Raw genomic sequence first — 25,906 nt, forward strand, 5'->3', positions numbered from 1 at the left:
GTACACTGTATCATTAAGATAACGTGCATTACAACAAGGAAGGTCAGAGTCACCAGGTTCAACTTTCGATAGTACGTGGCTGGGACGATAAAGGCAGGGGAAAATGTCTTGAATAGGTGAGAATTTAATGATTACCTAAGACATATGATTACCTTTGATACATTGTTTACCGTTAAAACCCTCTGGTATTAGTCAAAGTTGTATTTCTTTTACACTTTTAAGTTTTGAGAAATCGTCCATCAAACAGATGAGAAACTATTTTAATTAAGGGAGGGCTGATTGGCGAATAAACAGTGGATACCCTAAACTTTGGGAAACATCGCTATTGTATAAAATTTAGATTCGAGCTTAATGGTTACTTGTTTTGGAGCCAAATTGATTGCAACCACATATATGTTAGTATAGATTGAAGGATATCTAGTTAAGTGCAGTGATAATAGAACACATGGCTTATAATGCTATAGACTAGATAAAGAGTCCCTAAACGTGAGATGCATGCACCCCTTGTGAATACGAGGAAGGACTACAGGGGATGCTAAACTATATATAGGCATAAAACAACAAAGTTCCTGAAGGAGTAGTTCATGCCTGCATGAGGGGTTGCAGAGTACTGTTTAAATAGCAAAGGTCTGCGAGGCGTGGGACAGATTAAGAACACTTACTATGTTAACGTTAATCAACAGAGATTGCATCTTTAAGTTATAATCACAATCGCCATCACTTGCAGTATTTTTTTCTCTCTTTCTCTCCCGCAACTTTTGAATAGATCTGTAATACAAAATCTATCCGAAATTGTGGTACGTGTGAGGTACACACACGTTTATGGCCTTCATGGCGGCCGAAGGAGAGCGTAAGTATTTTTATAGTTCAAATTTAATGCTCACGAGCTTAAGTTTTTACTAAAATATGGCCCGACGTATCATTTTATTTCTTATTCATGAAATAATACAAACTTAACTATGTTCTTTACCATTACTTAAAAATGATCATATAATATTCTTTTGTGTTGATAAATTTGCCATTATAAATAATAAATACAATTTCATAAATATGTTCATATATTAATATATATATATATATATATAAATATACATATATATAAATATAAATATATATATATATAAATATATATATATAAATATATATATATAAATATAAATATATATATATATAAATATATATATATATAAATATATATATATAAATATAAATATATATATATATAAATATATATATATATATATATATATATATATATATATATATATATATATATATAATTATTTATATATATATATAGGGGGTGTTCAAGGATTGTGTGGGGTTGGGAGATAACGTTGAAGTTGCTTATATCAAGAAACTTGTTATTATGATATTAATTTTTAGCTATAATCCTCTCTCCATAACCTTGATGAATTTCTCATTTGAACGTCTAAAAGCAACTGTTCTTATTTGATTTCTGTAAATTATCCGAAAGTAAATCCCTTGTTTCAATTATGATTTATAGTAGGTACCGAACCCAATTTTGGTATTAGAACCCCACCTTTGCTGGAGTACTTACAGGGGATTTTGAGACGTTATTCGGATGGTCAAGTGTTGAAGGTGAGAACTTTGTTTTGTAAGCGATGGTAAGATACATGACTTGGAAATTAGAAGTAAAGTTTTAAGGTAAAGACAAAGACATTTAACTTGTGGCTTGGATGGTGAACATGCAACTCATATATATGCGATGGAATTGAACTAGTATACCTCGGTCAGTAATGGAAAAAGTTATTGAATTTTCCATGTAATTATGACAATATATCTCTTTGGTAGAATTCAAATGGCAAACAAATGTTTCATATATTGGAGATCACTGGTTCGAATCCCGCTAAATCAAATCTTAATGTTAAAATTCAAGTAAAGAAGTAATTACTGTATTGTGTTAAATAGGTAATTGATTAGTGAAAATGCAACACATACAACAGTTTTTTTTCAGTATTTGTGATAAAAGTTGAAACTGCTACTCGAAGGTTGAGCTATGTTCTCTTGCCACAAGTATGTTCATGGTGGCTTAAATAATTGACAATGCAGTCCTGAGATTGGCACACATGTGGGCCACCGTGTCTAATGTATGACAAAACCTTTTTTTCTGACCCATCGAAATTCCATTGCCTCCCAAACATTGGGTCGCGACCCATAGGTTGCGGACCTTCGCAGTATATGCAAGCAGGCACCCCAAAATAAAGTTTTGAACTATATACTTGTTATACTATTGGAAACTATGTGAAACCTTTGCTGCTTCATAATTTAACACCACCAAGATACTGTACACAGTCAAACGAGTTCTTTCCCACTGAATCGGTGCAAAGTTAACACGTGGACAATAGAATAAACAGTATACATAAATTGTATATTAAAGTATTCATAAAATAAAGATATTCATGGATGCAATTCTATCGATTTGTAAGTGATTAATGAATCGATCACAGTAACCGGCAGATAACCGGCAGCGGGCAAATATTAAGCGCTTGTTACAATTTTGCAAGCTATGTTGGGATATACCTCCGAAAATTAATCAAATACTAGCAAAAATCATGAAGGGTCAAGTTTCATCAATATATTAGATTAACAAGAGAATTTTTTTACTAAACAAATAGTTAGTAAGTAAGTAGTTTATTTTAAATGGATTATACCAAAATGTAATTATTATACCCTATAAAGTAGTAAATTGACTTTATTTCTATAGAAAGCAGTTCATTGTTTTGTTACGCAAATTTTTCAGTCACGACAGAGATTCAAAGGTCACGAGTTACACCTCATATTGAAAAGTTAAAAGTTATGCGAACAAAAAGACTTTGCTTTTCCAAAACTGTTCATACTATCTTCAAGCAAGGAAAATATAACTTGTTAATTGGTATTTTTCTTTTGTCAACAAGGAACTACTTCAAAACGCGGAGGATGCTGGTGCCACAGAGGTTAAATTCCTTTATGATGAGAATCAATACGGAGAAGACCGTCTTCTGAATCCACGTCTGAAAGATTTCCAGGTAAGTAATGCATCGGGCTATAATAGTAGCCAGGTTTAGTTATATTAACACATGACATTGTACTTGGATACTCAACTACTTTAACTATATGAGATGCATGTCACTGGTTACAACTACCTGTCTCTCAGTTTCTTGTGTGTGTGTGTGTTTGTATATCCTGTATGTGATGGCCAGCTTGTAAACACCTTATCTCAAGAAGAACAAGTTGATTCAATGTCATGCTGGTAGGAACATGCCCCATGATGTGTAGATGTGCCCTATTGTTTGTGGTACATACCTCGTTAATATGAATGAGTGGGCGGGTCTGAACATAACATACTTATAATGGAATATCTCTTCAACCGCATGTCCGAATTCAATCATACATGGTATGGTGATAACCATATATAGTATGTACATGTTCTTTGCAAATACAACTTTTACCTCATTAATATTCATACATGGGTGGGGCTTACAGTTTTGATTTCTGTGACTTGAATATCAATGAGTGTGCGGGGATTAACATACATTCGTAAAATGTCTATATCTTTTCAACGGTATGTCCGTCATTCTTGGTATGGTGATGCATATTAAGTACATGTTCATTCGACAACAATTTTTATCTCGTTGATATGCATATAAACACGAAATCTCAGCAAATACATATTCCCCATTCGTTTTGGTTCGTATGGTTATCAATGAGTGGGCGTGACTTATCATAAAATTGTTAAAATGTCAATATCCCTGCAACCATGTGTCCGATTTAGTTTATACTTGGTATGCTGATGTAACTACATAATATGTACATGTTCTTTTAATCAAAAATAAGGCCTGCATATTTTTGGGGGACTCTGTGGACCCCCAAAATTGTGGGCGCATTATTCGACGGGTAGGCCCAAATTTTACTTCCACCTCAAATGCTTTGGGATACGTTCTTTGGACCCGAATTTGTGGGCCAATATTTTTGGGACCGTTTCAGCATATTTTGGGAATCGGTTATTAAACTATTAATTGGATTGTATCCAAACTTGGAATACAGTTGGTTGATGTTGGTTAATAGCTAGCACCCGTGGACCCAAACTGTTTAGGCCTATCTGGGCCCAATGTTTTGTAGGGCCCATTTTGGGAACCAAACTTTTTTTGAGATATTTTGAGTCCAAGTCTTTTTGATCCAAGTTTTTCTGAACCGAATTTTGGATAGTGCCATTGGGCTCGTGTGTTAGCTTTACTTTACTATTGGATGGACTGACATATACAACACATTTATTTTCCATAAAGCAAGGAACCACAGTGCCCATTGGACTCTTGTTACACTATGTCACTAAATAGACTGTGTCAACATGATAACTGATTCCTGGTACCTTCTTTTATATGTTGCCGCATTAGTCAATGGATAATCCAGTCTTCATTTTGCTTTGCACATGTTCATGAATATCCACATGAATGGCTTACCACACTATATGTTTAGGCATCGGAACCACTAAATGTTTCGTTTTCTGGTTCTTTAAACGTTCGAGCCTGGGATCGTTATACTGTGTGAAAGCATCGGCTAGGCATACTGAAACTTTTTTGCAACACGCAATTACATGACTTTACGGAAATTAATTAGAGCACTCACCTATAAAAGGGTTATAATTGTAAAATTGAAAACATCCATTCTTCTTGACTCTTTTCTGGAATGATCCTAATTCATTCTAGTTAACTTATTCAAATACTTGTAAAACAAACAATTTCAAACCGATATTGCATATTTTGAAAGAAGCTGAAAGCTCCATGAAATTGATCATTGTTCAGTTTCAGTCTGTCGAGATGGAGTGATGTCTACATGAATTGAATAACTCTTACCGTCATTGTCATCGAAATGGTACATATATAGTAGCAAAATACTGTTCGAAATGCTTATTATGTAAAGGTGTACTCTATCGTTGGTATCCTCTGAATAAACTTCATGTAGGGACCAGCACTGTGTTCCTGGAATAATGCAGTCTTTACAGAACAAGATTGGAAAGGTATACAGACTCCATCTCAGAGTGGGAAGAAAAACGATGTTCTCAAGGTTGGAAGATTTGGGATAGGCTTCAGCTCTGTTTACCATCTGACAGGTAAGTGTAAACCGCCTATCCGTGTTCTTCTAGATTATGTGCAGGTGTAAATATTTCACTTCGTTATGTGGATTTCTAGCTCATTCAAGTCTAATAAGAATCCCGATTTACTATTCACATGTGCACAGTACATGACAATGTTTATCAGACAAATTTGCTCACTTGTTTCTCGCTATACGTATGGTTTATTTGAAACCTAGGAGGGTATCTTACTTTGATTAATCTCTCGTTAATGCATGTGAGCTTGGAAACTCGATATCATAAAGCAATTGAATCAAATAAATTGAATGGTCAAAGGCTAAATTGAGTGTAAAAGGTATCGTCACTTTTAAGTAAATGAAATAAAAAGAGTAAGAAGCACACATTTAAAGATAAGTTCTTTACTAAGAGCGGCATGCATGGTTTAATATGTAAATGATAACAGAGTTATTGCTTAGAACATTGGGATTCATTATACTTGATATTTTTAAACTTAATGAATACAATTAAGTTATAGACTTACCTGAACGAAAACTTCGTGTATTTACACATTCGTGGAGTGAATTCTAATACGCTTTGTCAAAACGAGTGGCACAGAAGACAAATGCCAAACTTTGAACGCATGTTCCCAATAAAGAAACTATATAAGAATGAAAACTGTGAACAAGGAAATGGCTACACGTCATATACTAGGTATATGGATACCAAATTTTGCATTGTACCATCCTATTGGTGAATTCGAAAATATCAAGTGAGGTGAGTAGACATTGAGAAATGTTATGATACGTACAGACAGTCACATTGTTTGATTGGAGGTTTGCAGAGGTGATGGCTAAAGCTTAACATCTTGTACATTTTAACCTCGAGAAGAACAACTAGTAGCAATGTCAGGCATGGCATATAGATATACAGTAATCAAGGAAATTTCAGTTTTTTGAAAGATGTCGACAGTAGTTCAGACTTAATATAAGAATATGCCACTTAAATTTGTTCGATCATTGTACCTATTACGACATCAAAATTAATATATGAATCGTTATATGAATCGTTTCTGCATTTATTGTTTGCATCTTATCCCATCAGATCTTCCATGCATTGTAAGTCAACGTTACATTGCTATGATTGACCCATGCGAGAAATATTTGAAAGACGTCGAAGGTCAAAGAAGTTCGGGTTCTAAATGGAACCTTGGAGATATTCTACACAAAACCAAATACGAAGATCAGCTTCTGCCGATTCGTAAAGCACTGCCAACTGAAACCGGATTTGAACATGAAGAAAGTCTCGATGGAACCCTGTTCCGGTTTCCTCTTCGCAAATTGGCGAGTAAATTGTGTTCTAGTGTTTACACTCAAGAAAAAACTTTTGAGCTGCTGGATGCATTTAAAGAAGATGCCAAGATTGTTCTGCTTTTCCTTCGCAATATTGAGTGCATCCAACTATGTCATCAATTGGACAATTCCAGAGATTCCAAATACTACCTGAAGGTGTCATTTGATTTTAATCAATTGGACACTCTTCGATCTACGCGTGAAACATTTTGTTGTTCCTTGAAAAAGTTAAAGGACACATCTGACGAACCTGTTGACGACATCGTCCTGTCCACCAACTTTGACATCATTACCGAGAATGAAGATACTTCAATTAACGAAAAATGGGTTGTTCATCAAGAGATTGTTTTCAACTGTTCTGACCAGATGAAGAAACTATTCCAAAAGCTTCAGTTCCTACCTTGGATAGGGGTCGCCATACCAATGTTTCAACAAGATGTTTCGATTGGTAGGACATTTTGCTTTCTACCTCTTCCCCCCGGAGAGGAATCTAAGTCAGGTCTTCCAGTTCATGTCCACGGCTTCTTTGGAGTGAGTGATGACAGGCGATCTTTGAAATGGCCTGGTGGTGACCAAATTCAAAATGAAGAAGCGGAATGGAACAAATTTCTTGTAGATGAACTGCTTCCTCAAGCTTACTGTAAAGCATTGGTAGAGGCGACAAAGGTCTCAGTCATAAACAGTATACACCCTGACGTTGTCTATGCAGCTTTTCCAGATACTAGAAAAGACTTAGGCCACTGGAAGACAGCTGTTGAAAGACTGTATCGAGATCTCGTTCACCATCCAGTGGTGTACTGTCATTCAAAGGATGCATGGATGGAACTAAATGAGGTTGTTATACTGCCAGAGAGTTTTCGTAAAACGCCAGATATTAAAGAAGCTGTGATGAAATGTCTTCAACTGCGTGAACATTCTGTTATTGAGACTTTGCCCGACCATGTTAGATGTGCACTCATCAAATATTGGCCTGAAGCAGAGGTTGTATCTGTTGACTTTGTCCTTAATTGTACCCGTCTAATTGCATTGGAAGAGGTTTCCCGGGAAAAGCGACTGCATCTACTACGCTACCTACTTGAAAACGGCTGTGTTGCAAAACATCTCAACGGTCTAGCCCTCATACCTACAGACGACGGGGAATTTGCTCAGTTTGTTGAAAATCCGACTAAATCTGACATTATCTTCATGGGTACTACAACATGTCCACAAGAGCTTCTCCCAAATATGCAGGGCAGTTTCCTACGAAAATGTGAGAATGCAGATCCAGCTGGTCTCTGTGATTGGTACCATACTATGCTCTCTTCAGGTAATTAAACAAATAAGAAAATTCATTTTTGTTTTCAACAAGTATATCTGAAAAGCATACAATTGCACTTCATTTGTAAATACGTCATATTAAGTGCAATACATTTACTGCCTTTGATTAGATCAACTTGACATTAATACGAATACTGATTACATGATTTATAAATACACATACTTCTCTACCCATTTCCACAACAAAACCTAAAAGATCTGCAATTATATTAAACGGTTCGTACAAATACATTCATGCATATACCCGCATGTCTTCATGTTCCAGTGGAGTAACACCTAACTCCACACACGCTCTTGTTTTACAACTTGTGATTAAAGAGAGTTGATCTTTTCCAGATTTTTATGACATGGTTTAACTGAATGACATTAGTATCATGTGTACCAACGTACCATAAGACACCCCATCGAGAATTTTCTAAGATGTAATACATAACTCTCACAACGTAAAAGTGCTAAAACTCATTTTTTCGGTATAAGTCAATGTCAATAAGCTTTATTAATATCAGTGTATTACAGATGTGTGCTGTGTAAAGAATAATTGCAATCTGGCCCTCTTACCAAAGTAACACAAGGTCAAAAATAGAACACCATGTGTTACGTAGGTATCGCAAATTTTGTTATGCAATTTTAGAAAGAGTGAATCGATTTACTGTGTGAGACATTAGTTACAAACAATTATATGTCGCCAAGTATATACTCACAAGAACAACATTTCATGGTTTTAACAATTACACTTTCGTTTTCATCAGTATTTCTGCACTAATTACCTCCGGTCTAAGACCAAATAGTGCTTCGTCTGATCATGCCTTAGCATGGTGCATGTGCACAGGTTTCAACCCAAAAGCTATCACACCCCAACCTCATGGAATGAACCATAAGTAGGTACGTGTGTATCCTCATGGGTGGACTTGTATGCTGGCTATATGTTGATAATATTATGCGGCCAGTGAATCAACAAAGTTTTATCGTTCTTTTCATTGAAACAGATTCGTGGAAACAATTTAGATACCTCAGTGCTGATGACATAACTAGCCTGCTCCAAACAGCGCTTCCGAAATGGTGGTCAGATGATGCTTATGAAGTAGGAGACTGGTCCCCAGCAGCAGAGTGCGAACCAAATGTAGGGTGGCTGCAACTTGTCTGGCAGTTTATATCTACTGAGCAGATAGATTTGCTCCAAATGCAAGGTTTGAAGCTTTTTCCTGTCACTGATATGACGATACAACCTATCAAAATGATGTCTGTCATGGAAAAATCTAAGATAATGCAAGAACCTACTGACGATCAAGAAACTCAAAGTTTTTCTGAAATGCGACATATTTTAGTCACACTTGGTGTCACCGTTTGCAATCTTCCGGAATTCGTATTAAAGTATCACCAAGTTTGGAGAAAGTGTTTTGTACATAATTTTAACCCTTCGGGGGTTCTCGGCATTCTTCATTTGGTTGGGGCTCGATTGATTGATGAAATTTGTAAATCCGATAGGGAAACGCAAAAACTTTTTGTGTCCAAATTGTTGCCCTATTTTGCAGGAATTACACTGTCTACTGCAGATAAAATGTTTCTAAAACAACTACGATTATTTCAAAACTCCGAAGGGAACGGTTATGAAGGTAAAGTTATTTCCCTAGATGAAAGTGATTTGATTATCCTCACTGACACAAAAAGTCGTATGCCAAATATCAGACTTTGCTCCGTATGGATAGAATTACCAAATAATGATGTACATTATATTGTGCAAAAACTTGGTTTTGAAACAATGTCATTTGAAGACTTACTAAAACTCACTTTGAGTAATGCGAAAGAAGGCGAATATTATCGTCATGAACTGGACGTGCTTTTTGAATGGATCAAAACCAATTTTTACCAAATTAAAAACGTAGATCAAGTTTGTCAATTACTTGAAAGTATTAAATTTGTCCCAAATATAAACAACGTACTGAAGAAACCGAACGAATTATTTGATAGTTATGATGAACTGATCAAATTATTGGTAATTGAAAAGGATTTGTTACCTAAAGACACCTTTCTAAGAAGTTGGCGTGACATCCTTAGGGAACTAGGATTGAAGAATCAAAAGGATATCCAAATTGATCAGGTGAGAAAAGCTGCTCAAAGTATTCTTAACCAGAAAAACCAAAAGCGAGCAGATGCCCTTCGGGATTATCTATGTCGCTTTCCCGAGTGCCTTTCAAATGATAACAGTCTGTGCAACTTCATTCGAAGTGTTCCATTCCTTGATTGTATTAAATATCCTCCAGCCTCTTATCCAAGCAGTATTCCTTTCTTCGATGCTAATACGTCGTTGTTAAAACCAAGTGATGTCTGTATCTACTCTGAAGATACATGTCATTTAGTAGGGGCTGTAGTGCCTCTTGTCAACAGCATTTCGGAAGAACGAGTAATTGAATTTCTTGGCATTCAAGTGGTCCCAAACATTTCAGACGTGTTAACACAACTTGAAAAATGTGTGGCTGGTCCAGTAAGTAAAAATCTAGAAAGTACACTGCATCACATTTATGGGTTTCTTAACGATTACGTGCCCACAAACAGGGACATTATTCAAAAATTACCTGAAAAATGGATCTTTATCGATGACCAATTCGTTGAAACGAAAAGTGTTTATCGTGAAGCAGGAATTGGTGGGCTAGACCTTCGGCCATTTCTTTGCGTCATACCCAGGGAAATGATCAAATATGACTCCTTGCTCTCAGCAGCAGGAATTCCACAGAAGGTTGATACAGATGTTAATCTCCTTCTGCGGGTTTTACAAGAACTAAAAGACCCCATTTGCAACTATAACATTGAGCCTGTAAGACAACTGTCCCTTTCCATGGATATTCTGAGAAGGTTGTTTGAACATCCTGATAACATATTGGTGGACGAAGAGATTCAGCAGCAACTGCTGATTCCAAGCAGGTGTGACCCTATTAAACTTTTACCGCCTGATGAGATATGCTATTGTGATATAGATTGGATGAGATATGGATTAAATCCTGAAGACCTACAAGTTGAAGATGATGAAGATCCAATATATATTGTCAATGACATCGTATCTTCAACAATGGCGGAAAGTTTAGGTGCAGTTCCACTAAGTAAGCGTTTGTCAGGTGCAGACGAGATAGGAGGTATAAAGCAAACTGGACAGTACGAAGCATTGACAGTCAGATTAAAGAATATTCTAAGAAATGGATATCAACCAGAAGCAATTCCAAAAGAGATGATCCAAAATGCCGAAGATGCGGGTGCTTCAGAAGTTAAGTTCTTACTTGATCTGAGAACAAACGAAACTAAAATGCAAAGATTGTTAGACCCGGCAATGGAAGCTGTCCAGGGGCCAGCTTTGTGGGTGTATAATGATGCTGTCTTCACGGATGAGGATCTAATTAACATAACGAAACTGGGCGGGGCAACAAAAAGTGAAGATGGCTCTAAAATTGGACAATTTGGACTTGGTTTCAATGCTGTTTATCACATAACAGATGTACCAAGTTTCGTAACGAATGATGTTATCACCATTTTTGATCCGCACAAACGTTATCTAAAGCGACAAATCCGAGGCGAAGGAAGCGGCATCCAGTTGAATTTCTTGTCAAGTCCTTTAAGATTGCGAAGATTTCGAGACCAGTTCTTGCCATACGACGGAATCTTTGGTTGCAAAATCTTGGGAGGTGGTACTGAAACACCCGAAAGATTTAATGGTACACTTTTTAGGCTACCTTTGAGAAATGAGAGCAGTGCACGTATCAGTGACATATGTCCTCAGAGTTATAACGAAGCAAACATGAAACCTCTTATTCGTTCTCTTTGTGAGTCGGCTGCTAAAATGTTACTATTTACTGAAAAGGTTTCTTCCATTTCTGTTTACCTCTGGGAAGACAAAGCAAGTGATACAAATCTTTTATACAGCGCAAATAGAACGACAGTTACAGACACCAATTCCTTTAAAGATGTTGTTCACAGGTCTGTGATGCACAACACAGACCTGCCATTAGACTTGTTAATTGAGATGAAACTTTCCACTTTCTTGAGTGAAAAATGTGTGGACTATCTTGATTTGGATGGAGGAAAAGGCCAGGTAGAAGAGGAATGGATAAAAGTTGCTAGTATTGGAAAAGGCCAGGCTTATGAATTGTGTAAAAGTGAGCTTGGTAAATCGTCGGGTTTGTTGCCTTGTGGAGGTGTTGCCTGGAGTCCAACTTCGAAAATCGCTGGCGATGTATTTTGTTTCCTTCCTCTTACAGTTCCTTCAAGTTTCTTACCTGTCTGCATCAATGGTGCATTTGCTGTCTCTGAAGACCGCAGAAATTTATGGAGGAGCACGGGGGGTTTGCAGAGTTTTATTGCCAACTTTAAATCAAATTGGAATAATGCCCTTTGTGAAGATGTTGTGGTCAGTGCCTATATAACACTTCTTTGTGACATCAACGTTCAAGGATACCGACCATCTAATGGTAGTTCATTCTTTCTGTGGCCAAACCCCGATAATACTTCATCTAAAGGAGACTACGGAAAAGTTGTGACAGGGCTCTTTCAAGCAATAGCTAATGGAAAATGTGGAGAAGACCCACCGAAGGTCTTCTTTAAAGATGGTCTTCCATTTTCCATTAATGAACTGCAATTTGGTGATGAGCTTATTCAGGATGATCAAAATATGTTTCCTGTTTTTGAGAAGGTAGTAGAACAGCTGACTAATAAGATCGTTGTCAAACTTCCATCTTGGGTGAGAAGAGGTTTTTCGGCGGCAGAATGCGTGCATGTGCAAAACCGCACTTACTCGTGGGTTACTTTTTTCTGTGATGTTGTCATTCCAGGTCTTCACCAGTTAATTGATGAAGATGTCAAGACTCTTATCGCATTTGCTCTGTCATGTCGGGATACACGTGTACTCGATTTATTGAAGAAACACCCATGTATACCATGTGCTTCCTCGCGTGGTTTCATCTGCAAAGTACCATCTGCACTATTAGATCCCACGCTGTTCAAAGAAATCTTTTCTGAGTTTGAGGAAGTTTATCCTGATACCTCCTTCCTGCGGCATCTAGACAAGTACCAAATAGAAACCCTGCGCGAAATTGGAGGTATGAGAAAAGAACTAACTTGTGGTGAAATAATTGAACGAGCAAGTTCTGTCAAATCACTCTGGTCAACTGATAAAGAAATGGCCAAGACTCGTGTAAATGGTATTCTCAAATATTTAGATGGTGAACTACAAACTGGTTTTGAGCAGAAATATCAAAGTTTGAAATATGACCTACAAACGACTATATTTCTACCATCAGTCCGAGGGACAGAGGATGAAGTTCTCCAGAGTCCCCAAAACATTTACCATCCTAACAAGAAAGATCTGGTCGGTGAAGTTTGCTTTATTCTTTCCGAAATGACGAGTATTGTAACATTAACAACAGTTTGGAATTTCCTAGATGTAGGTAATAAGCAAGTTAAATTTACAGATATACGAGAAAATGTACATAAACTACAAGGTTTAAACATGACCAGTGATTTGCAAGTTAAATGGACATCAATTTATAGGTACCTTCAAGAACAACTGCATGTACCAGAGGTAGTAGAATTTATACGCAGAGAAAAGTGTTTTCTTATCGACAATTATTTCGTTGAAGCCTATAAGCTTTCCAGAAACAGTGATCCTTTCGCACCTTATCTCTTTCAAGCTCCCCCTACTTTGAAAAAATTTCGCAAATTGTTGAACGCTGCAGGCGTGAAAGACAAATTTGAAGTCAATGATATAATTGTAGCCCTTAATTGTCTGAAAGACGATAATGACGAAAAAGCATTGGACGATGAAATGCTTGGTTCAGTTCTTACGAAGTTAATTAAACCCTTGTTTGACAAAGCAAACAAGATACCCACAGAAATGAGAGCTGATATACCACTTCCAGATTCTACTAACGTTTTGCGAGCCAGTGGAACCCTCAGTTTTTGTGACTTAGAAGAGTTTGAACATCTCGCTCGCAGCAAAAAGTACCATTTGTCACATAGTGAAATACCTTTAAGGCATGCGAAAGCACTAGGAGTAAGAGATGTCCGTGAGCAAATGCTCAAAAGTTATACACACAGTCTACCAGGATTTGGCGAGAGTCTTGGTGAGAACTTTGGACAGCAAGAAGAACTGATTAATCGCATCAAAAGGATCATGGAAGGATATCCTTGTGACTTTGCTATCCTTAAAGAACTTGTTCAAAATGCGGACGATTCAAATGCTACAGTTGTTCATTTTGTCCTAGATTATAGGCAACATCCACATAACCGCCTATTTTATGAAGAAATGAAACACCTACAGGGGCCAGCTTTACTGGCTTACAATGACAGACCATTTTCAGATGAAGATATTAAAGGTATCCAAAAGCTAGGAGAGGGGAGCAAAGGCGACGCCATTCATAAGACAGGCAGATATGGAGTGGGTTTTAATGTTGTTTATCATCTCACTGACTGTCCGATGTTTCTCTCTGAAAAAAATACATTATGTATTTTTGATCCTACATTGAACTTCATTAAAGATGCAACTTCCAACAATCCAGGAAGAATGTTTAGACCCGTTGATGAAGATATGATCGATTCATATGCAGATATTTTTAATTGCTTTTTGTCATTTAGTGAGACTTTTTCTTTAGAGAGAGGGTCTCTGTTTCGTTTTCCATTACGTAAAAACGACTCTGCTTTGGGTAGGCGCAAGACTGTGGAAGACGTGAATTTATTGTTGGATGAATTTCGCAAAGAGATGTTTGATTCATTGCTTTTTTTAAAAAGTGTACGAGAGATTTCTATTTCTGTCAGGAAAGAGTTTGGACCAGTAAACACTCCATACACAGTAAATGCACACTATTTGCACGGCGACGTCCTTGAACGTGAGAAATTCTTCCTTAAAATGTCAGAGCTTGGAATGAACCTGGATTTCGATGTCAACGATCTCCAATATGTGACCACTATAGGGGATAACTGTGGCAACAAGGAAGACTGGTTGGTACATCAACGTTTGGGCTTCAGTAACAAACATGTCGTCCGAGAGTCTGTGAGGCACGCAAATTCCTCCAGCAATTTGAAGCTTATTCCTAAAGGAGGTGTAGCCGCTAGACTGAACTTTACACAACATGCAAGGAAGGTAAATGGAAAGTCTTTCTGCTTTCTACCGCTTCCAGTCCGCACCAATTTACCCGTGCATGTTGATGGGTACTTTGCATTGGGGCATGAAGCACGTCGAAATCTTTGCGAGGCACCTGAAGGAGACGCAAGAAGTGACTGGAATTACTTACTTGCTAAGGACATCATTGCTAGTTCTTATGTTTTAGCTGTTCAGAAACTTAAAGATGACATAATTCGCTCATGCAGGCATCCTTTCGATATAAACATCGTGAACGCCAAACTTTCGCATTATCACTCCATGTTCCCTGTGTTTCCTCGAAATGAGAAAGGTCACCGTAGAAGTGCCTTGGAAGAAATTTGCCACGCTTTTTATAAACAGATTGCCACGAAAGAATCTACATTGTTTCCTGTATGTTTTGGAGATAATATACGGTGGTGTAGTTGTATGCCTCGTGCAAATGAAAAAGGATACTTTTACAGTGTACCTTATTATTCTGAACGAGAACACGATCTTCGGTTACTCTTACTAAAGCTTGGCTTTCCAATACTAGAAACACCGCTGACGATTTGCAAGGCAATGAAAAAAGCACTAACTGGGCAAGAAGAATTCACAGTCCTGGAAATAAGTCCTTATTTCGTAGTAGAATATTTGAAAACAGAAGGGATGAAAATGAATTTGTGCAGTACTCCTATCCGACTGAAAAATACTTTAATTGAAAATACTTATAACTTAAGACTTATTTTCGATTATATTTTACAACAGCAAAACTTCACTTTGAGTGGTCTTCCATTGCTTTTGACAAATGATGGTGTGCTACAAGATTTTAGGAGAGAAAGTCCTGTTTTTCACAGTAATTTTCTTGATCTACTACCAAATTGTTCTGGGGAATTTCTGCACTTTTGCCTTTTGCAAAAACTTTCTGAAGCAGACGATTGTTTTAAAACTCTGCAACTTACGGACGTTGTGGAAAGATTGGAAACTTACCTGCCGAAGACACAGTTTCAGAAAAGTCAATATATAATGCGAAATGAAAAACTACCCACCAATAGGTGGTTGGTACGGCTATGGGATTTCCTACAGAAAACAACACAAGAACTTACAAGCAGTAAGCTGCAAGTACGTACAAGTAGCAAAGAATACCTAATTAACACGTTAGGAAACTGGTGTATTTTCCCCGCACATGACCAAGAACAAAACTTCTTGGTTCCCATGGCGTTGACGAAAACTGTTCTTTCGACTCATCAAAATAACTTTCATAGCGATATGAGTAGGATTTTGAGAGAAATGAATTGTCCATTGGTTGACTACAAGGTATTTGATAAAAATGAGGAACTGGGTCAGTTTTTTATTCAGTTTTCAAGTGTCTTGGATAATATCAGCGACATCCTTGTAGTCTTAGAGAGGTTACTTCGTGTCAACACGCATTGCTTTGATGATTTGCGGGGAAGAGATCATGAGTCCATACTACGTTACTTCAACTCTGGTGTACTCTCCCTACCTAAAGAAAGTATTGATATTATTCGAAACTTACCGTGCTTTGAGAATATTTGCGGGAATCATGAAAAACTTTCAAAGAAGGCATATGTAGTTTCGATGGAAGATATTCCGGAGACAGACCTAAACAAGTGGGTTTCTAGGTGTCGTGTTCTGCTTTTAAAAAAAAGAAAAATCCCAGACAAAATTATTGAAGCTCTGTGTATCAAGGATTTAAGTGACAAAGATCTCTACAAGAAATTTGTGCTGCCATATTTTGCGGAACTTTCCATAGATGCACGATGGGATCATCTTCAAAAGCTAATGCAAATGGTTCGTGCGGACGATGACCCAGACAGTGTGGTACTACATCTTAATTTAAAATCAACCCCTTTAATCACAAATGAAGACGGAAATCTTAAGTTAGCAAACTTTTTCCACGACGATAAAAACCCTGTATTTAAGGAAATGTTGTCTGAGGAGAAATTCCCGCCCAAACATCCTGTACTTGATTTACAATACCTTTGGCTTGACTTTTTGAAAAAGATAGGATTACAAACAGAGGTCAGTGAAAGTCAGTTTGAGAGTTTTCTTAAACAGGTTAGTAATGAGGAGAACAGCACACGTAAAAGAGAAGAGATTCTGGTTAAATATCTGCTTCAGTCTCATCATCTTCATCAGAGTTCATATTTCCAGAACGTTGCCAAAATACCATTCATCACAGCGGCAAAGGTCGATAGTGATCATTCTGAACTACATGAACAATGTACGAAGAACAAGGTGGCATTAGCGGCTATATCAGTGGCACATCATGACCTCGTATGGTCAATAACGCCTGTTCGTCCTGTTTGGGTCAAGTTTCCTCTTTGTGAATCTTGTGGAGATGTTCTTAAACTGAAAATATCTGAGACAGATGAGCCAACTATTACACAAGTCCTTCGACATACACACAAATTGTTTGCAGCTATCAAAGTTTCCAAGAATGTTTCGCACTCGAAACCTCCAGTGACAATAACACATGCGAGTTTAATCAATCGAATTATTACTAAGATACTTGAGTTTCTCACAAAGAACTGTCAGAGAGCAAAAACGTGTGGAAACTGTTCTGCCAAAAATGACTGTTGCGATAACTGCCAAACGATATGCCAATCGTTAGAAGATGTTGCGATAATTCCAGTCGGAGATGGCGTGTTTTTTAAGGCGAAACGTTTGACAAGACGTCTACCCAAGTCCGAAAATGACAAACTATTTCTATTTCTAAAGGAAATCCCCGACTTCCTGGTGCCTCACAACTGTTTACTGTATTGTTTAGGTGCAACACAAAAACCCTCTTTGTCGCAGTATGCTAGTGCTCTACAGTTAATTGCTAAAGAAAAGAAAAACCTTAAGCAAAATCCACCTTTGCGTTTGGCTGCAGAACAGGCTATGAATGGATTTTTCACTTGCCTTTCGGACTCCGACAGTAAAGAGTTGGAGACAGTACGAGTGTTGTTTTTACTGACCACAAACAAGGGTAACCCAATAGTTAAAAGTAATCGTTTGTACTACAATGATGAACGTACATTTGCTCGGCGTCTTGGCAAATTTAAGCATCCACTAATGAAGCAGCTACAATCAGTGGAAGATAAAACTAAATGCAGCTTGACAGAACTACTAAGAAAATTAGGACCAGAGCTTAGGCCACAGTTAATCAGTGAACATGTAAAGGAGACGGCGGTTGCGTCAACGCATCATCCTGATTTTAAATGTTCTTGTGGCCTTTCTGAACAGTTAAGATCCGTTTTCTCCTGGACTTCATTTGTTCGAGCTTTGAAGTACATTTTAGCCAACCAAGGCGTAGAAGATCTTAGTGTTTATGATGAGGCTTTTGAAACCTCATTCGAGGTTTGTTGTTTACCAACCATCCAAACTGAACTGGTATTGGCAAGCGAAGGTGTGGTTGAAGATAGTAAAGCAGACAATGGTGCACTCTTTGAGAGAACTGAGGAAAGACAGGTTCTTTATTTATCTCACAATGCAGTCCCCGCACTTATTCACACTCAGATTGCTGAAGGGTTTTTCCGCTGTTTCCAAATACCTTTTACCAAAACAACTTATTTGGAGGCTATTTTGAAAGCGGAGACGGAAGGGGAAATGTTTGAAAATCTAGCTAGGTTACGGGTAAAGATAGCAGAGAGTGACTTCGAAGAAACCTATCTCCCGCCAGAACTTGGTTCAGACATTGAAGAAGATGTTATCTGCCTGCTTGAAGAGAATCCAATGACTGATTTCAATCCCGAAGAGTACGTTGGCTACAACAAGGCAGAAGATCTTCCAGAACATTTTGTGCACGCAAAAGTAATTCGCAGGGTTCAATCTGGAAATTCAGATCCGTGCCAAAGTTTCTTGCAGTACGGTGTGAGATATGTTATTGACATTGGTGAGGAGAAGGAGGTGGCTGCAATATGGTTATACAACTTTCCGCGTCCTGAGGATCCCGACACCATTGCAGATGTAAACATGTCTGATAGCACAGCAATTGAAGTGTACCAACACGATGGCACTTTCACACGACCACCCAATCGTGCTGATGAATTCAATAATTTAGAGCAAACGAAGCGACAAGTTACAGAGATTATCGAAGCCCTTTGGAAAGAGGAATCCACAATCCGAAGAACGGGGTTGAGAAGACTGATGCGAAAGTGGCACCCAGACAAGCACACTCCAGAACACAGATCGTTTGCGGAGGAAGTGTTTAAGCACATCCAAAGAGAGATAGAAAGGCTTGAGAAAGGCATTCCATCGGGTGTGGACACTGCTGATGATATTACAAAATGGGCCCGAAGTAATAACAGGGAACAAACTCGATATCGGCAAAACTATGAAAGACGATATGGACGTAAACGGTCTGGAAAGAAACGTGGAAAACCTCGTGGTTGGCGTCAATGGACATCAGGAGCCCAAGGATTTTTCTCTCCTCCATCATTCCGAAAAGATATCGAGGAAGCACGCAGGTGGCAAAAGCAAGCCCAATTCGATTGGGAAGCAGCTTCCTCATTATCTCAAGGGAACTTTTTCTTTCAGTGGACAAGTAGCCTTTGCTTTCATGCCGTAGAAAAATCTGTTAGGGCGGCCCAGATTGTTTGTGGATGCAACATTAATGACAAACATACGATAATGGATGCAGCAATAAAGCTGAAGTGTCATTTGGACATTATTCATCTCATATCAACATTATTACTAGTCGTTGATAAGAAGTCGCACTATCCCAGTAGCTGTCCTGCTCCCAAAGTACCGCATGAAATGTACACTAAAGCTCAAGCAGAGGAAACCAAAAGAATAGCACGTGAAATTCTTCAACAAATCGATGCTTATTTGCAAGGTAGTTAAAATAGTAATCTAAACCTACAAAGCAACCAACGCAGTTATATGTCACGGTGTGGATCGACAGCAAAGTTGTAGCTACACTTTAGTCAGTTCTGCTCTGTAACATTTTAACGTTGTTTCTATGAGCTCGTGTATTGACTTATTTTTGGAAAATAGCATATTGCTAAAAGATTTAAAATATACTGCAAAAATGCTCACATCATTTTAGGTGTTGGCTGATATTACCTAAATATAGTAACTATAGCCGTTGAATATGTACACAGTCACTGCCAGACTTGCCACAGACAAGCATCAGTGGTAATTTAGACGGCTGTTTGTTTGTTTACAATTAAGGAATATTTGCTTGACAAAAAGTTTTACATGTAGGTAGGGTCTTTTTTAACCTTAGTTGTAATCTGATGAACTTGATTTGATAGTTAATGTGTACTATTTGTTATTTGAACTGCATAAATTGAAGTTTTTGCACTGCAAAATTCGGGGGGAAACATAGCTATGTATATATTTAATCACGATGTCATGAAAATCGACTGCAGTACATATCTAGTCCCTGCAGACGATGTCATGAGAATTATTTAAATGAGTTGGTTTGTTACACGGTCTTACCTTACTTTACTTATTAGAAACAAGTCTTGGTTATAGATTTATTGCTTAAGATGAAATGATACAATCTTTAAAAATGTTTCTTCAAACACAGGCAATATTCCTTTGAAAAAAATGTAGTTTGCCCTTTTTTTCTGTTATTATAATTTTTGAAATTGTTTCTGACGTTATTGCGTATGCATACACTGTGAATTCTTTCAGCTGTATAAGTGAAATGTTTCGTCTAGGTTGTTTTTTAGTTTTTCGAAACGAACCTATTTTTTTGTACACTGGTGATTTCGAGGAAGACATTGTTGTGTTTATATTTTCATCACGATGTCATGTAAATTTCTAGCATACATTTTATTTTTCTTATTGATAAGGTCATGAAAAATACTAAAATTGCTTCGTTTGTTGTCCAGTTTACCTATCACTACTGACGAGTCGTTATAGTTTACACAGTTGTGTTGTACATTTATACAAGTCAGTTGAAGACTTAGCGTTGTTCAACTGATGGAAGCTGTGCATATGTTCGATTAAAGTGAGTAAACCATTTATAAATATTTGACCTTTTATTTTATTTTAATTTTATTTGTTTTAGCCTTAGTCTTTTAAATTGTGCATGGCAGTAATGTTTACTATGTTCCATTGATACTGCATAAGTGAGTTATGTTATGTTTAAAGGTTTTACTTTTTTAAGCACGGAAATTTGTGCACAACGAATTAGAGATAAGGGAGTGTTATGTATACATTTCGAAAGTAACTACGTCAAATACCATGATAATTTTAATGAAATGCTTCGTAATGTGTTCGTTGCAGAAGGTTGGTAAAGTTGTTGCCAATACTTATAGTATTTTGTTTTGTTGGTCGTTTTACCTTGTTATAGTAACTACTGTCGAACAATATAATAGTTTCATATTTTATATTTGTGTACAAAATGTAAAGTAGAGTGTTAGAGTAAGCTGTCACATAATGGCAAAACAAAGTTGTATACTTACCAAATTGGTTGTGACAAATAGTATTTCTTCTGTTTTCGTATATCTATTGATCACTTGTATAGTACACATGACCTAGCGTTATTAATTTTCGTATTTTATGTGCCTGGGGAGAAAATGATATAAAAAGAATGCAATCTGTGAGTTGTATCTTGCTATGGCTGTTTTTTTTTTTGATCCTCTCCTCTTTTCATATTTTATTCAGACCGAGATGAAGTTTATAAATAAATGAATTTGAAACATTAATCATTTGCCACTATTCATGAACAGCGTGCGGCGTACCTTTACTTGTAAGATTTGATATTCAGCGATTTGAGAATCCTGTAATATTCATTTTATTTTTAACCTTTTGTTCTCCTTTATGGAAATAACATTTAAAATTCAACATTTAACATTTATTTTCCTCTTGCAAATAGTTTTGTCGAAAGACATTTTAAGATTTTATTCTATCATACTTATTTCAAGTGTATTGCTTGCTCTCTTCATGTATATATTTCATGTAATATATACTCTTATGTTCATATCAAATAACTAAACAAGAATCGTTAAGATTATATAACCAATAGAGGGCGTGCTCCCAAATAGTTTTAGTATGATTTATGTTGCATTGTCATGCAGTAATAGTTCATGTGAATTCCAAGTACACGACTTGTGCAGGCGTTCCTATTGTAGAGCAAATTTCAGAAATTGTTAAAAATCGTTTGATAGACTTTCAATGGATTTAAATTGGAAGACTTCAATTTTCTTTTCGTATTGCTACAAAGAGTTACACAGAGCTATTCAGATTCTTTTTTCCTGTTACTCTTCTTCCTTTTTTTGAAATGTATATAATTAAGAAGCAAATTTAGAGCTAGATACAAAAATAGAAACAAACTCATTACAGGAATTACTATGATCATGTTTGTGCTTTAAGTTGATAACGTTAACCTTTAGTGTATATACAGTTAGTTCAAAATTGGGTGGAAGAGGTGTTTAGGTGTACGGTTGCATTGTGCTTAATACTCTTGGCCGACGGTCATCTTTTAGCCAAAATACTGAAATGCTAGTTGTGTCCGTGTAAGGAGTGAAGAACAATTTACAAGCTTATTACAATCATTATTCTTAGATGATGGTGGTATATTGGTATTGGATTTATTCATGTACAGACTATTTTCCAGTGAACTAAGTAAGTTTGTAAATGTTTATGATCTTGAAAGTGTAAGGCAATGGAAGCAGCTTTTCCTCTAGATAAGTGATCGAGCACTGTATTACGTTTAAATTTCAAACTTCTTTATTGTTGTTCCTTTTGGATTATTCATCCTTTTGATCGTTTTTAATATACCCATGTACTTTTTGGAGTAAAGTTAAATAATTTTATCAATAGATTAGATTGCATCTTATGGAAAAACCTGTATACTTGTCAGGTGTATAACTATTAAGATAAGGAGTTGTTTTTGTTTTAGTTTATCATGTCGCTTATACTGTACCGAGTATAGACAAACCATTTATTCTATTAGCTTGCACTGTATGAAAAGTGTATAAAATCGTGTTGTTCATTGATAGTGTACCCAGTCATTTATCAGTGTACTCACTCGTTTTCAAGTTGTACTCAGTAAAGTTAACAATTTAATCGATAATAAAGCTTGCACCTACAAAAAAACATTGTGTGTGATTGGTATGATTTCTTGTCTTTTTTTAAAAACTTATTTTACTTTATATTTTGCTAAAACTGAACAAGTGTTATTAAATAAGTATAATTACATCCAAAAGTGGGCAGATCTCAATTTTTTAAAGTCCGTACAGATTCGCGATACATAAATCAAAACATGTTGGTAAATTCTAATGATATATAACAAAGGACATATACGCAAAACATTATCAGAAACTAACATGAAAGAAATGGAAAGATTTTTCTAAACATCGTCCTTTTTTTACGTGAACTTTGTTTTTCCTCAGGTTTCCTTATTTTGTGTGGTTGTTTTGGCTTCCTCCTTTGCAAAACGTCTTCATATTCAAAGTTCACAAATACTGAAAGAAATGTTACCCCCACCAAACAAAGAAACAAACAAAGAAAGTGCAGAGACAATACCTGTTAGAATTATGCTTGCACTCTCTCTAACGTTCTTTAACTTTACAAATAGTCTATTCACAGATAGGAAATCTGAGAACGAAAATACTTTCTTCTGTTCGAAAGAGTTGTTTACGGTTTATCAAAAAATATGTTTCATTGTGATAACTGAATGATTTTAAAGATAACTTGATCATCATGATGCAGTGTATCGTGCAGAGGAAGGGGAGGCATGGGTATTACTTATTAGTCCAACCTTTCATCATTCATATGGTTCTACGATAACTTTCTTTCAGTCCCAAAGTAGAAAGGAAAAACGCTGGTAAACTATTAGTTTTTTAACTTATTTTTTATTTATTTATACTTTTCAGATGAATTCGTAACGATATGATGATATTTACAGGTATGAAACACGGTTCTTTCAATTAGTAGTTGCACGGCTCATTCCTTTAAAGCAGTCTTTGATTTGCTACATTGATGTGACTAACAAAGCTAACGCCACATTTCCAACCACAATAGAAAGACAAAGGAAGTAGTGTAACAAAGAAAGAGCTTCTATCTCATCATGCTTTGCATTCCAGAACCACTTGATTCCTTAATGCAAAGCATATGATTCGATAGCATCTAAATCAAACTTCACTTTAAGCTCGTTTAAATTAGAATAGTATGCGGTAAACTATATTACAAAGAGCTTTTCACGTGACCCGCCCAAACCGGAACTCGAACGTCACGGTACTGGGGGATAAAACAGTTTCAAAGAGCACACTATAGTGAAATTTCTACTATTAGCAACGGATTGTCGGCTCATCTCATTGTACTGGAAGGATTAACCGCAATGAAATGACCAATCAGAGATCGGTACAGTTCTCCCATAGGGCCTATGTAGAAAACTTCCGTTCATTGAAAACGGCATGATAATTTTAGTAGCTCTCATCCTACCGAAGAAACGGATCGACCAGACACAAGTTTTCATGTTTTCAAATAATGGAAGAGATCGAGTAATCGACTAACCTATATGATATACAGGCTCAGCTCTCAATATGTCGCAACAAACGATTGGTATTATATAGGCCTAATGTTTGGGTCATGCAAATACAATCTATGAATATTCACATTCGCCCGATTAAACCTACGTTTTATATATGTCAATAAGGGGAAGAAGCTTGATTTAAATTAAGTGACAGGTAAATTTAACAATGTGCGAAGCAAGAGGCTGAAGTTCGTAACTATACGTCTTTTGTAGGCAAGAGAACGTGGCATACAGTCTAAACTTAGGTCGTTAGTTATAGTTTTGTGCTACGGCAACCACGTGGTGGCTGCTACTTGAGCTCCATTGGCCACTGTAACGTCCGCCTTGAAATTGTTCAGCATATGTTTGAGGTGCATTTGACTTAGTGGATCCATGAGGCAAGTTAGGCAAGACAGGCCTGATATAGTTATTTCCCTGCTCATCTATGAATGTCCGTCCGAAGCTTCCGTCCCCTCGACCACGTGGACTTGATGGCATAGTAAAAGCCTCTGAGATTTTGCTGTTTCTGCTCGTATGACCTCTGTTACTATGTTTATCAAATTGAAGGTCCTCATTTTCGATCTGTACTGCTAAAACGTCGTGGACATTTGATGACATTACTTGGCATAGGGATGGTTCATTGTGGCGAGAAATTTTAGAGGGCGTGATTACGACTTCCTGTCTGGCATTGTTATACGGTCTCGGCGATGCTTTGTGGCAGCAAACTGCACAGTTGACAACGATGGAAATGATATAGCAAGAGACGAACACGAAAGCAAAGAGAGTACCTGGCCATGATAACCATCCATATGAGCTTTCCGTAGGTTCATCGGGTGTATGATATCCATCTGCAGCGAGTAAAGAGCAGAAATATTGAGATGTAATGGCCCAAAAGTTGTTTTTTTTTCCACCTGCAGCTATGCTGAATGGGGTGATTGATAAAGTCCTAATTACTAACATAACTACTCAGTCTCAAACTAAAAAAAAATCCGATTGCCTCTTTCAGGAAAGTTTCCACTCAATAAGACTTTTTATTCAATTTAAAAAACACTTTTACAATCCCCGCTCAATATAAGTAAGTATTGTATCAATATGCAATCACGCACACCCTATTCGTTTCATTTCGGTCCATTTGCGAGAAAAAGAAAAACCTGTTTCATTTAATCAAATCTTGTCAGTAATTATCTAACCAAATGTCATCGTTTCTTTTTTATATTAATATTCCTCATGAATATATTTCTTTGTTTATCATTCAATTCAATTTTGGCATGGTTTTGAGTTATTCCGAGAGGTAGATTATCACACACAACACATGTACTGAATAGGATGCAAATTGGGTAGGTGTCCTTAGATCTTTAAGGTAACACTATGTACAGTGGAATACGTGATACCTCAATTAGTCTAGGCTTCCAAGTAAAAAGGACTAGAATGAATTCCTCAAGTTTAAAGCACCTCCAACGATCATAAAGTGAGTTACATACTTTTCATAGAGGTCAGGATAATTTTACTGGTAATGACTCTTATAATCTTTAAGATGGAGTGACCAGTTAACGATAACTGTCATAATATGTGGCATATGTTTGTCGATATATTGAGAA

The 25,906-nt window shown here is 36.8% G+C and overlaps 2 protein-coding genes across 3 annotated transcripts in view; one reads left to right on the plus strand and one right to left on the minus strand.

The window, feature by feature from the left end:
- On the plus strand, positions 1-20,800 carry LOC139965410 (sacsin-like). 2 transcript variants are annotated; one of them, XM_071967737.1, is made up of 7 exons: positions 1-116; positions 767-850; positions 1,508-1,602; positions 2,919-3,029; positions 4,963-5,110; positions 6,173-7,726; positions 8,724-20,800. In XM_071967737.1, the coding sequence occupies exons 2-7, from the start codon at positions 823-825 to the stop codon at positions 19,679-19,681; spliced, it is 12,894 nt and encodes a 4,297-aa protein (XP_071823838.1). In that variant the 5' UTR covers positions 1-116; positions 767-822; the 3' UTR covers positions 19,682-20,800. The 2 variants fall into 2 exon arrangements, with proteins under 2 accessions (XP_071823838.1, XP_071823839.1); XM_071967738.1 differs by having other exon boundaries at positions 1,511-1,602.
- The window catches only part of LOC139965412 (uncharacterized), a 12,870-nt gene continuing 7,382 nt past the window's right edge, over positions 20,419-25,906 (minus strand). The window contains exon 5 of the mRNA XM_071967739.1: positions 20,419-25,156. Within this exon, the coding sequence (XP_071823840.1) occupies positions 24,579-25,156 (578 nt within the window). The 3' untranslated portion in view covers positions 20,419-24,578. The remainder of the gene's footprint in view (positions 25,157-25,906) is intronic.

The sequence above is a fragment of the Apostichopus japonicus genome, chromosome 3 (assembly GCF_037975245.1).
Source record: "Apostichopus japonicus isolate 1M-3 chromosome 3, ASM3797524v1, whole genome shotgun sequence".
In the NCBI taxonomy this organism is placed as follows: Eukaryota; Metazoa; Echinodermata; class Holothuroidea; order Aspidochirotida; family Stichopodidae; genus Apostichopus; species Apostichopus japonicus.